The sequence below is a fragment of the Patella vulgata genome, chromosome 3, assembly GCF_932274485.2.
Source record: "Patella vulgata chromosome 3, xgPatVulg1.2, whole genome shotgun sequence".
In the NCBI taxonomy this organism is placed as follows: domain Eukaryota; kingdom Metazoa; phylum Mollusca; class Gastropoda; family Patellidae; genus Patella; species Patella vulgata.
In genome coordinates, this window is record NC_065881.2 from 38,366,455 (window position 1) to 38,381,802 (window position 15,348).

The following is a 15,348-nucleotide window of genomic DNA, read 5'->3' on the forward strand; positions in this document are numbered from 1 at the left end:
AGTTACGATTCGATATGCGCGAATATCGACAGGAACCAATATCTTTGGGTTATAACCATGTATTTCAAGTTTCATCGAAATCGGATCAAAATTGTGACCTCTAGAGGGTCCACAACTTTGATTTACCAGATGTTTACACTATTTGCGTATGAGGGGAGGCCATTTTGTCCAGCAGTTTTGGCTTGATCTTCACGAAATTCGAAGTCAACAAACATTACGGTGTAATGGTGATATATTCAACCATTTTTTTAAAATCGGATAATAATTGTGAACTCTAGTAGGACCACAAGCTAAAAACACGATTTTTCGTACAACCAGGGGTCATAATTCAGGAAGTTACGATTCAATATACACGGAAATAGAAAGGAACCAAGATATTTGGGTTATAAACATGCATTTCAAATTTCATCAAAATGAAATTATTGTGACCTCCACAACCCTGATACACAATATTTTGACACTATTTGCGAATGAGGGGCGGCCATTTTGTGCGTCAGTTTCGGTCCGACTTTTTACGAAATTCGAACTGAACTATCCTTAGGGTGTAACGATGATATATTCAAATGTTTTTTTTAAATCGGATAAAAACTGTGGCCTCTATGGTGTCCACAAGCTAAAAACATGATTTTTCGTACAATCAGGGGCCATAATTCAGGAAGTTATGGTCTGATATGCGCGACTATCAAAAGGAACTGAGATCTGTGGGTTATATACATACATTTCAAGTTTAAACCAAATCGGACAAAAATTGTGACCTCTACAGTGTTCACAAGCTAAAAACGTGATTTTTCGTACAATCAGGGGCCATAATCCATGAAGTAACAGTCCGATACATGCCAATATCGAAAGGAACCGAGATCTTAGGGTGATAAACCTATATTTCAAGTTTCATTGAAATCGAATAAATATTGGGACCTGTAGAGTGTTCACAAACAATTGTGGTTGGACGGACGGACAGGGGCGACGACAATATACGTCCACATGAAAATGTGGGCGTATAAAAAGTGATATTTAGTGGACACAGCAGCTAACTCCACCTTGTAACAAAGTGAATCTACAAATGGAGTTAAACCAAACACTCCAATTAACTTATCAAAGTTGGCGGAAAAAATACTAATATCTTGCTCCTGGCATCGCTTGTCTTTGATTAATATATTTCTGTATTTTAAACTTTTTGAACACATACTTTCCCATTCTAGATCTTCTTTTTCATCATCGTCATCAAAATCATCTAAAATATCATCTTCATTACCATCATCATTAAATAAATCTATACCCGGTACTATCTTCTTTTTAGTTGGAGTATCAGGCGGCCTCTCTAAAGATGTTGGCCGATCTAATAACAGTCAGTGAACATAGTCATTCAATATAGCTAAGAATAGATAGCTCTATATCTGATCTGATAATTTATCTATAAACATGCATTAAAGCCCAATTTCATGATGTTTTGTTATCTTTAAATAATTTCTGTTTATGTTACTGAAATGAAACCTTAAAAAACTGGCACTAAACATTTAAATCAGAAATAGTTCAATATTGTTAGAATTGATGACATTTTTTAAAACATTAATCTAAACCTTCACTTTATTGTAAAATAACCTTTGTTTTTTTAAAAATCATAAAACATGATCATATCTTCAACACAAATAAATTAACAGATCAGATCATACTAGAAGAAAAAGTATCCAAGCAAGCCAACTACCAAAAACAGAAAATGAACTTTACTGATCACATTGATACAGTGGACTCTGTCACATCCGATGTCTGATCACTCCGTATTGCTGTGACATCCAACATGATTTTCATGTCCCGATTTATTTCCTTATTACTTCAGCCCAAAAATCGCTGGTAAATCCGGATTCTGTATGTTCCGGATTACGACATCAATCAGCCGTCCCGTCACATAATTTCCATTGAATCGACACCGTATAATCCGTACTTTAAACGGTGGGTGTGAAGCATCCAATTATCGGTGAAATTAAAACTCAATGGGTGTGTGAAGCCAGAAAAAAATTAACAAGCAATCACCAATCAATTATCGGTGAGATTAAAACTCACAAGTGCCGGTCTGTGTTGATTACTTTGATAATGTTATAAATTCTTTGTTGATTATTTTACAATTTATAATCTCTTGTAAGAGTGCGCTTGGTATTTGATTTTAGTTACTCATGTCAAATACTGCGACATTATATAAAAATTGCCGCGATTGAAGAATCATTATACATTATTGTATTCAAAATGTCTGAACGCCCTGCAAAGCGTGCCCGAACAGATTTCACATTAGATGTAAAGCGGCAACTTATAGCAGATTTCGAGAAAGTTCTACGACTTGCGCACAAGGAATTAGCCGTTAAGTATTCAATTGGCCGAGCTACAGTGTCAGACATATTAAAGCATGCATTGATATTACATGTAAATGATTTTATGAATATATTGTACGTATGCATTGTTATTTATTTAATGTAATAAAATTTTGAAAGTACAGAAAGGTTTATCATTTTTAAAGGGAATATATTCTGGTGATTCGAGGCTACAATATAAAAATACTTCCGGTTTTCGAAGTTACAGTATTTCCGGTTTTGGAGAAAGCTCGGTATTCCGACACGCTGTGTGATCCGAAATATTGTAACGATCCGGTACGATGTCGTATGTGACAGAGTCCACTGTATATATAACTTTGAAATTGTAAAATTGTAAAATTTTGACTTATTACTAAGCTCTCTTAGAAATCATACAAATACCATAATGGCAAGTTTCCCCATAACATAAGTCAACATTATGCAAACTGATGCTAATTTCCAAAAAGAAACCATTTGGTTAACTATCAGGAAGAAGTGATGTAACCAATTTTTATCAAATTTATTTCATCAAAGATAGTGGGGAACTCCACCTTCAAAGGATTTAGGTTAATTCAGTTTCAAATTAAAATGTCTCAGTGTATGTATTTCAATTTAAATCTCTATAAAGTTCATTTATTTTGTTTTATGAAAGTAAACAATTTCTCAAAGGTTTAAAGACCTGCAATTATTCCTATATTAAGCTCTACAACATTGATATTAAAAATTAGTGACCGAAACCCTGCAAAAGAAAGTGTGAGCAAGACGATTAACATGTCTTTAGCAAATAAAATCTATTAGATTATACCCCATTTCAAATAAAAATAAATACCAGACTTACGACAACTGTCATCCCGAGCACAGATTTCTTCCACAGGGGGACGACTCTCTTCACCATCCACCAATGGGGGCAAATCATCATCCTGCCATTCTTCTTTGTGTGAAATATCTTCATCTGTTATCTGTTTAAAATAAATGAATGATTAATGTTCTTCCATTTCAGGAGTCACAGAGGATCAGTGAGTAAGGCACTGGCTGAGTAGCCTGGAGTTCCTCTGCATTTTCCAGCCTTGTTTTATATCGTTAGTAGTGCATGTAAAAGGGTTTGGAAAGGAACAGCATCTAGTCATTCAGATGGGCCACAAAAACAAACATTCTGCGATGTCTTAACCACAAAAAAAAGATGTATCTCAATTAATTGATTGGCTGTAAATGGTAATGTCATCAGAAACTAAACCAAACTAAATAACATCTAGAAGTAATTAGCCTAGATTGAAAGATGTAAAGCCAAAATAACATCTAGAAGTAATTAGATTGAAAGATGTAAAGTCAAAATAAGATGCAATTTAGGCCACACAAATTTGATCTTTAAGAATGCGTTTGCGAGAGAACCATGCAGGGACCGGCACATGGTGGGTGACCGATTTTCACCATTTTTTTTATGTATGATGGATAACCCCTCCAAACTCCACTGCCACAATTTTAGATCAATCAAACCATTTTTAGAGCGTAGAAAAAAATTAGAAATTTTAAGACCGAAAAGAGCCAAAAAATTAGAAATTTTAAGACCGAAAAAAGCCAAAAAATCATCATTTTCAGACCACTTTTCGATTATTTCGTACAACTAAACTACGGCGAGTAGATTAATGAAACTTTATAGCGTAGCAGATATGGTTAGTATGAAAACATTTTGAAAGTTTGATGGATTTTCATGGAGCGGTTTTTGGTACAGGGACTTATTGCTGCAAGGTACCAAAATAGCTCAATTTAGGTATGTCATTTTATTCTATCTATATCTCACCCACTGCGGGTTTAAGTATTTTTTTGGAATGCTGACTGAAAAGGCAATGATCTATAGTATTAAGATCAAGAAAAAAATTGGGTGGCACTCAACCTGTTTAGTAGTAAATAATTTCCATTTTTGTACAAAAATAACGAAACATAAACCGCTTTATTTATACACTGAAAAGTGTAACATGGCACTTGAAACCAAATTAACGTGGTTTCCAGTTCCATCAACAGCAAGCCATAATAAAAATAGAAATAAACAAATAAATATAAACGCAGAATATATACTTTCATCAAAAAATTCAAGTTTAAAAAATGTTCCATTATCAAAACTACAATTACTTATTTCTATCTATCTAGCGCTATCTATCTATCTATCTAGCACTATCTTCTATCTATCTATCTATCTATCCAATAAGTATCTAATCACGAAAACTGAGCTCACAATTACACCGTTAAAATTTTCAAACAATGAAGTTTGAAAAGCTTACTTTACTGTAGTAAATGCAAAAAATAAAGAGCTGTTCTTGGTAAATACAATTAATCTCTCTAGACTATTTTTCAACACTTTATTAATTCGGCAATATAATCTCATGATCTAGTAGAAGGATGATGAATGTTTGGACAGCAAATCGTAAAAACTAAATAGTGTACTAGTCATATACATCTGTCTATACTTGACAAACGAATCAAGCGATATTTCAAAAAGACAAAAAACAAATTGTATATGAGCGTAAGGTCACTATTTTAGCATACTCCCCATAGTATTTCGTTTGATTAGACCTAATCCCACTCAACACTGCCGTAGTGAAAGCAAATTTCTGTTCCAAATTATGATTGGTCAATAGTCAGATTAACAAACAATACCTAACCGCGTAACAATATCATTCTGGTTTAAACAGAGTTTCAATTATGTTAAGAATGCGTTTGCAAGAGAACCATGCAGGGACCGGCACATGGTGGGTGACCGATTTTCACCATTTTTTTTATGTATGATGGGTAACCCCTCCAAACCCCACTGCCACAATTTTAGATGAATCGAACAATTTTTAGAGCGTAGAAAATTTTTTGAAATTTTAAGACCGAAAAAAGCCAAAAAATCATCATTTTCAGGCCACTTTTCAATTATTTCGTACAACTAAACTACGGCGAGTAGATTAATGAAACTTTATAGCGTAGTAGATATGGTTAGTGAGTATACATTCTGAAAGTTTGATGGATTTTCATGGCGCGATTTTTGGTATAGGGACTTATTGCTGCAAGGTACCAAAATAGCTCAATTTAAGTATGTCATTTTATTCTATCTATATCTCACCCACTGCGGGTTTAAGTATTTTTTTGGAATGCTGACTGAAAAGGCAATGATCTATAGTATTAAGATCAAGAAAAAAATTGGGTGGCACGCGACCCGTTTAGTAGTAAATAATTTCCATTTTTGTACAAAAATAACAATTTTCAACAAAAATGACGAAAAATAAACCGCTTTATTTACACACTGAAAAGTGTAACATGGCACTTGAAACCAAATTAACGTGGTTTCCAGTTCCATTAAGAGCAAGCCATAATAAAAATAGAAATAAACAAATAGATATAAACGCAGATTATATACTTTCATCAAAAAATTCAAGTTTAAAAAATGTTCCATAATCAAAACTACAAATATTTTTTTTACTATCTATCTATCTATCTATCCAATAAGTATCTAATCACGAAAACTAAGCTCACAATTACACCGTTATAATTTTCAAACGATGAAAAGCTTAATTTATTGTAAATGCCAAAAGAGCTGCTCTTGGTAAATACAATTAATCTCTCTAGACTATTTGTCAACATATTATTAATTCGGCAATATAACCTCATGATCTAGTATAAGGATGATGAATTTTTGAACAGCAAATCGTAAAAACTAAATAGTGTACTAGTCATATACATCTGTCTATACTTCACAAACGAATCAAGCGATATTTCAAAAAGACAAACAACAAATTGTATATGAGCGTAAGGTCACTATTTTAGCATACTCCCCGCAGTGTTTAGTTTGATTAGACCTAATCCCACTCAACACTGCCGTAATGAAAGCAAATTTCTGTTCCAAATTATGACTCGTCAATAGTCCGATTAACAACCAATACCTAACTGCGTAACAATATCATTCTGGTTTAAACAGAGTTTCAAATATGTTAACATAACGTTACGTCATGATTCACAAAATTTATTGCGCCCAATTAACCGGTGCATAGCAGAATATTGCAGAAAAACTAATTGCGTGACAAACTAGGCTATCAACATGGCTACAATGTAAACAATACTGTTTGGAGACGAACAAAACTTTCACCGTTTTTAATACCTTAAATCACTGTCCAAAGTTTTAGGGAAGACCCCAGATTAAAAGAAAGACTTTACTTAGGAGCGATTTGATTGAACGGGAAGAATAGACACTCCCCCAAAAACGTAAGTATCAGAAGTCAATCCAGCAATGGCCAGAGTGGCATTTCTCTGGCTATTGCTTCAGGAATATGCTATTATAGTTTCTTTCGGATAACTGGCTACTAAACCGCATTTTATTTGTGCAAAAGACGGGAAAATGAACAGCTGATTTCATCCACCATCTTGGATGCTGGAGTGCAAATCTAACTTCGGCCTGACAAATATACTATTCAAAAAAAGTAGGGGATATTTGATTTTGGGGGCATAATACTAAAATATGCAAATGACTACGAAAAAAGTCACTATAGAACCTAACAGAAGAAACATTTCCAGTTACATGTGACGCCCAAATGCACCAATAGCTACCGCATGGAATGCAGGTCATGCTTGGGATCATCATGGGGATCCAACCCAAGATTTGCACGACTCTGACTTTGAATGTTACAGTCATTGTGGCATTGAATTCCAGGGTGGAAACATCAGTTTAATTGTTTTAGTGACCAGAAAACAAATTTTGATATGCATTGGCTTACCCAAAATGAAAGGTTACGTGCCCTTGGCATGCTACAGATCGGCACAACACAGGCGGTTGTGGCGCGGACGATGAATGTTTCTCAGTCTGTCATAAGCAGGCTATGGTCCAGATATCGTGATACACAATCTGTACAGGACAGACCACGCTCAGGTCGACCAAGGGCGACAACTCAAGCCCAGGATCGATTTATCCGTACCTTGGCCTTGAGAAATCGTGTCATCACAGCAAATCAGATCAGCGCTCGTCTTCAAACAGACACTGGTGTGAGAGTGAGTGCCAGACGATTCGGAATCGACTGCATAGGGGTCACCTTCGCGCCCGACGTTTGAGAGATCATCACATTCAGGCAAGACGTCGTTGGTGTAGGGATCGTCAACACTGGGATAATCGACGCTGGAGCAATGTGATGTTTTCAGACGAGTCAAGGTTCACTGTTGATTTTTGGGACAGACGAAGGAGGGTGTGGCGTCGTCGAAACGAGCGCTTCCAAGACGTTAACGTCATCAGACATGATCGATTTGGGGGTGGTTCTGTTATGGTGTGGGGAGGCATCACTGTTGCTGGAAGAACGGCTTTACATGTTGTTGCAGGGCATGTTACAGGCCAGTACTACCGGGACAACATCTTGGCAGTCCATGTTGTGCCGTTCGCACGACGTCATGGCCGCCGTTTCATCTTCCAGGATGACAACGCAAGATGTCACAGGGCCAGGATCGTTACAGGTTACCTCCAACAACAGAACATCACCACATTACCTTGGCCAGCACTGAGTCCCGACCTCTCCCCCATCGAGCATGCCTGGGACATGCTTGGACAGAGGTTACGTCAACGTCAACAACGTCCTGCCAATGTCCAAGAACTTGCTGCTGCGTTGCAACAGGAATGGGACAATCTGGACCAAAATGACCTTAGACGTCTCATTAGGAGTATGCCACGTCGGATCAATGCTTGTTTGGCAAACAGAGGAGGATTTACCCGTTACTGACTTGGTTGTGATGCTGTGGTAACTTTGCTGTTTGACCCCGGGTATCATTTTACCCTTATAATGGTCAATCTGTGCCTTACTTAGTCTAACGATCATTTGGAATAAATCGATGAATGTGAACTTCATTTCATTTTGTCATTTGTTTCTTCGTCAGTTTCATTAGGTGACTTTAATAACACTTAAAAATCAAATATCCCCTACTTTTTTTGAATAGTATAATAATAATATTAATATGTACATTTATATAGCGCACATACTCCATGTACAGAAGCATGTCCACTGCGCATACAATTAAATTAATTTAATTAATCTTGATAAGTCTTGCTGTAAAACAAGAAAGGGTTTGAGATGATTTAATGATCTCTGGAAGATTGTTACGCACTTTAGGCGCTTTCACTGAGCACGATCCGTATCCAAATGATATTAATTTTCACCTTAAGCAACAAAACTGATGAATGTGTGTTCGGCCAGAGGTTACTCGGGGGAACTTGTATGTGCATAAAGTTAGATAATTATATTTGAGCTAAGCCATTCACTGTGAATGATTCACACACTGATACGTCAAAGACAGACTTTTGAAGATGATTGGCAGCCAATAGATTGATTTCAGAACAGAAGTAATATGAGAGTCTTTTGATGATCTGGTAAGAATTCGAGCTGCGGTATTTTCTATAAGTTGATTTTTTTAAATATTGGCACTAGATGTTTCTACTAACAAGCTGTTACAGTGGTCAATCCTTGGGAATACCAAAGAACATATAAGTGTAGCAGCTGGTTCCTGGCTAATAAAGTTCCAGGACCAAAGATAACAGTTTCGACAAATTTCACTAGTATGACTGTCCATGCTCAAATTGGACCCCAAGAGGACACCTAACCTCTTCACAGTGTCTCATGGTAAAAATATTGCATCTCGTACAACCACGTCATTTGAACTTGTATTTTTCAGATGTTTATTTTGACCACATAAAATACATTCTGATTTACTTAATTCAATTAAATTTAATTTCAACATATTTCTTGTCATCCTATCTTTAATGTCATGTGTACACAATTTGATGTCAGAATAATTAGGGATTGAAACAGTTTTTGAAAGGGAATAACTTGCGATCAGCTGTGTATCATCTGCATAAGAATGTCGTCCTAGAAACCATGTTTATTGATTAGTTGTCCCAAATTCTTAGTATACATTACAGAAAGGACAGGTCCAAGGACTGATCTTTGTGGAACTCCCGAATCATCTGTACCGGCCCTACACAGAGTTGCTGGAAGGCGGTTGCATGGGGCATTATCAGGCCTAATAATCCAGGCAATGAATGATTTTATTGGAAAAATGATGTCAAAAATGAAGTCATTTTCTTCAAGTTAGATCATCAAATTTAATATGAAAGAAATCCGTGCCAGTCATTTTGACAAAACCAAATATTAGTATTAGTAGTCCTCAACTTCCATTATTAATAGAATTGTCCTCTGCCCCGCAGTGGGTGAGATAGAGTATCATGAAATTTATATGTTTTAGCATATAGCAAAAACTACGTCTCAAAATAAATTCCTCATAGCCTCAAATGGTTTCGGAAAAATTTAATAGTCATATATATTGAAGTAGTACACATGATCATTCATAAAAAAAATAATTAAAAAAAAAAAAAAAATCAATAGACAATGTATGGGAAATATTTGAATTTAGGGGTTATTTTTTAAAAATAATGATGGTTTTTTAACCCTAAAATGGCCATAGCTGGTTCTCCGTAACTACAAGGTTGGTCACCCATAGGGTATAAGGAATTCATACGAAATTTTTTCAAGACGATTGATTAAGAATTGTGGCCTCTAGGCGGCACACAGACACACAAAAAGAAAATGGGCGTGGCTCTGCCCCTGGGAGTTGGGCATGCACCCCAAACGATAGGGATTTTCCTTAGTGTACAAAGAAAAAGTATGCAAAGTTTCATTATGATACGTTAAGAAAGGCGGCCTGTAGACGACAAACAAAGAAATAAAAAAAATGGGCGTGGCTCTGCCCCTGGGGGTCGGGCATGCACCAAAAACAATAGGGATCATCCCTATTGGGTATAAGGAATAAGAATTTAAAGTTTCAAGATGATCACTGAAGAATTGTGGCCTGTAGGCGATACACAGACACACAGACATGGGTGACGGCAATAATAATGTGGACGTATAAAAATAGGTTGCCAGGCAACAAAACATACATCAAAACATACATCGTGGCAGTCAACAAGCACTAGAAGAATGGTATCGTTTGGAATGGGGTTTTTGGCGCTAGAAAGTATGCATATAGTTTACTTTCAAAACATCGTTCGATAATTGATAAAAATCGTTTAAGAATTACAAGCAGTGGCTGCCAGGCAGGATACGCCCAAATTTTGCAAGAGATGGATAGAGAACAAGCTAAAAACAAACATAATATTTTTTGTACAATCAGGGGCAATGAACCAGAAAGTTATGGCCTGAAATGTGCAAATATCAAAAGGGACAGAGATCTTTGGGATATAAAGATATGTTTTAAGTTTCATCAAAATCGGATAAAAATTGTGACCTCTACAGGGTTCACAACCATCGTATTACACACTTCTACACGATTTGCGTACAAAGAGCGGCCATTTTATCGGGCAGTTTCATTTCGATTTTCCCAAAATACGAATTTATGGTGGAATGGTGATGTATTTAAAACGGTTTTTAAAATTGGAAAAAAAATGTGACCTCTAGAGAATCTGCAAGCTAAAAATACGATTTTTTGAACAATCAGGGGCCATAATCCAGGAAGTTAAGTTCGGTTATCCGCAATTATCAAAAGGAACCAAGATCTTAGTGTGTAATGGTGATATATTCACACATTTTTTTAAAATCAGATAAAAATTGTGACCTCTACAGGGACTACAAAAGCTAAAAACGTAATTTTTTGTTCAATCAAGGGCCATAATTCAGGAATTTACGATTCCAATATGCACACATATTGAAAGGAACCAATATCTTTGGGTTATGAACAAGTATTTCAAGTTTCATCGAAATCGGATCAAAATTGTGACCTCTAGAGGGTCCACAACAGTGATTTACCAGATGTTACACTATTTGCATACTAGGGGCGGTCATTTTGTCTGGCAGTTTGGCTCGATTTTCATGAAATTCGAACTCGAATATCCTTAGGGTGTAACGGTGATATATTTGAACGTTTCTTTAAATCGGATCAAAATTGTGACCTCTAGAGGGACCACAAGCCAAAAATGTGATAATTCAGGAAGTTATGGTCAGATATGCACAAATATCGAAAGGAACCGAGATTTGTGGGTTATAAACATGCATTTCAAGTTTCATCAAAATCAGATGAAAATTGTGACCTCCAGAGGGTCCACAATTCTGTAACACGATATTCTGACACTATTTGCGAACGAGGGGCGGCCAGTTTCGGTCAGCTTTTCATGAAATTCGAACTCAACCATCTTTAGGGTGTAACGGTGATATATTGTAACGTTTTTTTAAATCGGATGAAAATTGTGACCTCTATGGGGTCCAGGAAGTTATGGTCCAATATGCGCGAATATCGAAAGGAACCAAGATCTTTGGGTTATAAACATGCATTTCCAGTTTTATTGCAATCGGATAAAAATTGTGACCTGTAGAGTGTTCACAAACAATTGTGGACGGACGGACAGGGGAGGCGACAATATACGTCCACATGAAAATGTCCGGACGGCTAGGGGCGACGACAATATACGTCCACATGAAAAATGGTTTACATAGTACTATAGCTTTGTTTAATGGTAACAGGTTTAGTTTCTCCGAGAGGTGTTTAGAAATGGGCGAGCCGTTCACTTATCTACTGCGTGTACTTATTAGACGAACTGTTTACTTTCCCGAGATGCATTGAAAAATCAACACACGGTTAATTTAACTACGAGATGAACCGTTTGATTTCCTGCGAGCTGTTTATAGCTGTGAAGTATGAATAAAAAAGGTGAGTATAAAAAAATTGCACACCCACAGATGATCACCTTACCGTGGTCGTAGTATTATTTATTATCCATTATCCTATAAAATTAGTATTCCACCATTGACAAATACATCAAAAATCGGTAAATCACGTCCCAGATAAATGTACAATTGGAAATCGGTAAATCACGTCCCAGATAATTATACACTTGGAAATCGGTAAATCACATTCCAGGCCTTCATGAACTGCGCGCCAAAACTCTTAAGTAAGCTTGACACCATCCAATATAAAGCTCTGTGTATTGCGACTGGCTTAGGGCTTGGGACTAGGAGAGAGGAATTACTACAGGAAGCCGGGGAGTTGCCCCTATCCCTAAGAAGAAATGAACTAACGACAAGGTATTGGGCCAAGATCTTGCAACTGGGCGAAAGATCCCCTACTTTTGTCAGTCTACAAAAGACAAGATACGTGGGAGATCCTAGAAAGAAAAGCTTCGGCCAGGGTATCAGGGAAACAATCAAGGAACTGCGATTGGGGTAGCTCGTGATAAATGAACACGACCCCCCAGCAATCGCCCCTTGGACGCTCCCTATACCGCCGGTCAATCTAGATCTACTACAGAAAACCGACAAGAAAAACAACCCCACTGCTGCATGTGCTTTCTCTCTAGAACACCTGGAAGACAAATGACCGTCTGATGACTGGGACCATGTGTACATGGATGACTAACGCAACCCTGAAGGGGGCACAAGCTGGTTTGGAATATATCTGCCAAACGGGGAACAGGGAATAAGCAGGAAACTGCCCAATAACTGTTCGGTGTACACTGCAGAGCTTCGTCATTCCAAGCGACTCTCTGAGCAGTCTGATTTCAATCCAAAATGACAACTCGGACTCAAGACCAGAAGTCATTTTGGAAATCAGGCAGCTGTACCAGAGGGTCCTAGAGAAGGGAAGCAAATTAGAGCTCGTGTGGATTCCATCACATGTCAACATTAGAGGAAACGTGGAGGCAGATCGACTCGCCAACGAAAGTCTCAAGGACACAGCACCACTCCCCACCATAGACTACAGCACCACGGAAACCTACAGTTTGGTTAAAAGACAGGTCAATTCATTCTGGGAATTAAAACTCGTTGAACTTGACACATACAGATTCCGACTGGATGACAAAATCTACACGAAGACAGCGATCAATCACCCTAGAAGAGATATATGCAGACTACATACACCAAGTCATCATCTGTGAGTGCGGAGAAGAATGTACCACCAACCATGTCCTGGTAGACTGCGAGGTATACAAGGAGGAGAGAAGGGAACTAGTGAGAATGATTGAGACTAACAACATACCATTCAGCACTAAGAACTTACTCTTCCCGAGACCAGATCTGAAACTGCAAATCTTCGTACAAATCCACGCCCTAATAGACACAGTTGGACTAAGTAGAATAGTGAAGTAAGAGGGGGCCACGGTTAGACGGGCTCGGCATCTTAACACTAAACTACATAGGGGATTTATACCAAACTGGAAGGTGTAGAGAGCCACGATCAGACTGACTCGGCATCTAAACACTATTCCGGCAAAAAATAGACATCAAACCTACAGAGTGGGATAGGGGAGTAAGGGGAGGTCACGATAAGATGGGCCTGGCACCTAAACACAAATACCACAAAGATGACATCTACCAAACTAGCAGGATAGTGGAGTAAGGGGAGTTACGGTCCGACGGACTCGGGACCTAAACACTATTTCGCAAAAGAAACGGATACCAAACCCATAGAGTGGGATTGTGGAGTAAGGGGAGGTCACGACAAGGACGGGCTTGGCACCTAAACACTAATCCCACAACGAAGACATCTACCAATCCAGAAGCAGAAGAAAACATCTACCAAACGATATGTTTTTTACTAAATAAAGGGAAGAACTTCCCATAAAACCCAATCCATGGCCTAAGGCCGAAAATGGAAAGATTGCAAAATCATATTTGAAAAACAGGAAGCAGCTTTTGCTCTCCTATTTCTTGTCTGCGATATCACTTATGTGGAAGCAGACGTTAAACACCAGGATACTACTACTACTACTACTAACATTAATTACTTGTCTGCGATATCATCTCGGTGGAAGCGGACGTAAAATACAACTAACACACACACAACATTAATTATTTGATTGGTCAAATGCTATTGTTTTAATAATTCCCACCTGTAGTTACCTGCCTAGGTGCCATCCGCTCATGCCTGTATAAAAGATTACATGTCATTTTGGCCCCTTGCATTTCAGACTTACGACTTTTTGGTGAATCGTGGATCACGCACCGTATAAATCTCTCAAGGAACTGCAAAATTTTCAATGTTGAATGTTTATGAAAAGAAAGTTTTATTTCTTGATATCTGTAATATGTATACATTGCACTCTGTCACATCTGACATCGTACAGGATAGTTACAATATGTCGGATTACGCAGAGTGTCGGAATACCCAGTTTTCTCAAAACCGGAAATATTGTAACTTCGAAAACCGGAAGTATTATTATAATGTAGCTTCGAACATAGAACTTTGAATCACCAGAATTTTATTCCCTTTAAAAATGATAAACCTTTCTGTACATTCAAAATTTTATTACATTAATTTTTATTTCATTTAACATGCGTAGGTATTTTGAATAGGTCAAGTCTGTCGTTAATTTATCTTCTTCGCCGTCTTCAGTTGATCGCACTCTTGTCTTTGCTATCACATGTTCATTGATAATGGGCGTACTCGATTGAACGTTCCGGAATTGAATTCTCTCAATCCCATGCGTAGGCATCTTGAATAGGACGTTCCGGACTGTGAATCAAACATCCCCAGGTCGTCGTCAAACGGTTCGAAGAGATCTGTAGGGTGACCAAACTTATAGGTTATTTAGGTTCAATCGGCATGCGCAACGAATGTTTCCAACAGGTGCTAGGAATATTTTTACGACTGTGAATTCGGGGGAAAATTAGTGGATATTCTTGAGTATTTGTCACAACTGTCGTACAAGAGATTAAAATTATCAAAGTAATCAACAAAGTTTTAATCTCACAGATAATTGATTGGTGATTGCTTGTTAATCTTTTGTGGCTTCACACCCATCCAGTTTTAATCTCACGGATAATTGATCGGCAAGTGTTTGCTTCACACCCACCAATTGAAGGCCGGATTATACGGTGTCGATTCAATGGAAATCATATGACAGGGCGGCTGATTGATGTCGTAATCCAAAACTTACAGAGGTCGAATTACCCAGAGTGGACTGTATAAAAAGTAGCTGATGAATTTATTAGAATTCAAAACATGAAAGAAAAGATTA

The 15,348-nt window shown here is 37.5% G+C and overlaps 1 protein-coding gene across 1 annotated transcript in view; it reads right to left on the reverse strand.

The window, feature by feature from the left end:
• Positions 1–15,348, reverse strand: part of LOC126814436 (protein prune homolog 2) — a 164,792-nt gene that overhangs the window by 37,519 nt on the left and 111,925 nt on the right. Inside the window, exon 11 of the mRNA XM_056099899.1 lies at positions 3,178–3,298. Within this exon, the coding sequence (XP_055955874.1) occupies positions 3,178–3,298 (121 nt within the window). The remainder of the gene's footprint in view (positions 1–3,177; positions 3,299–15,348) is intronic.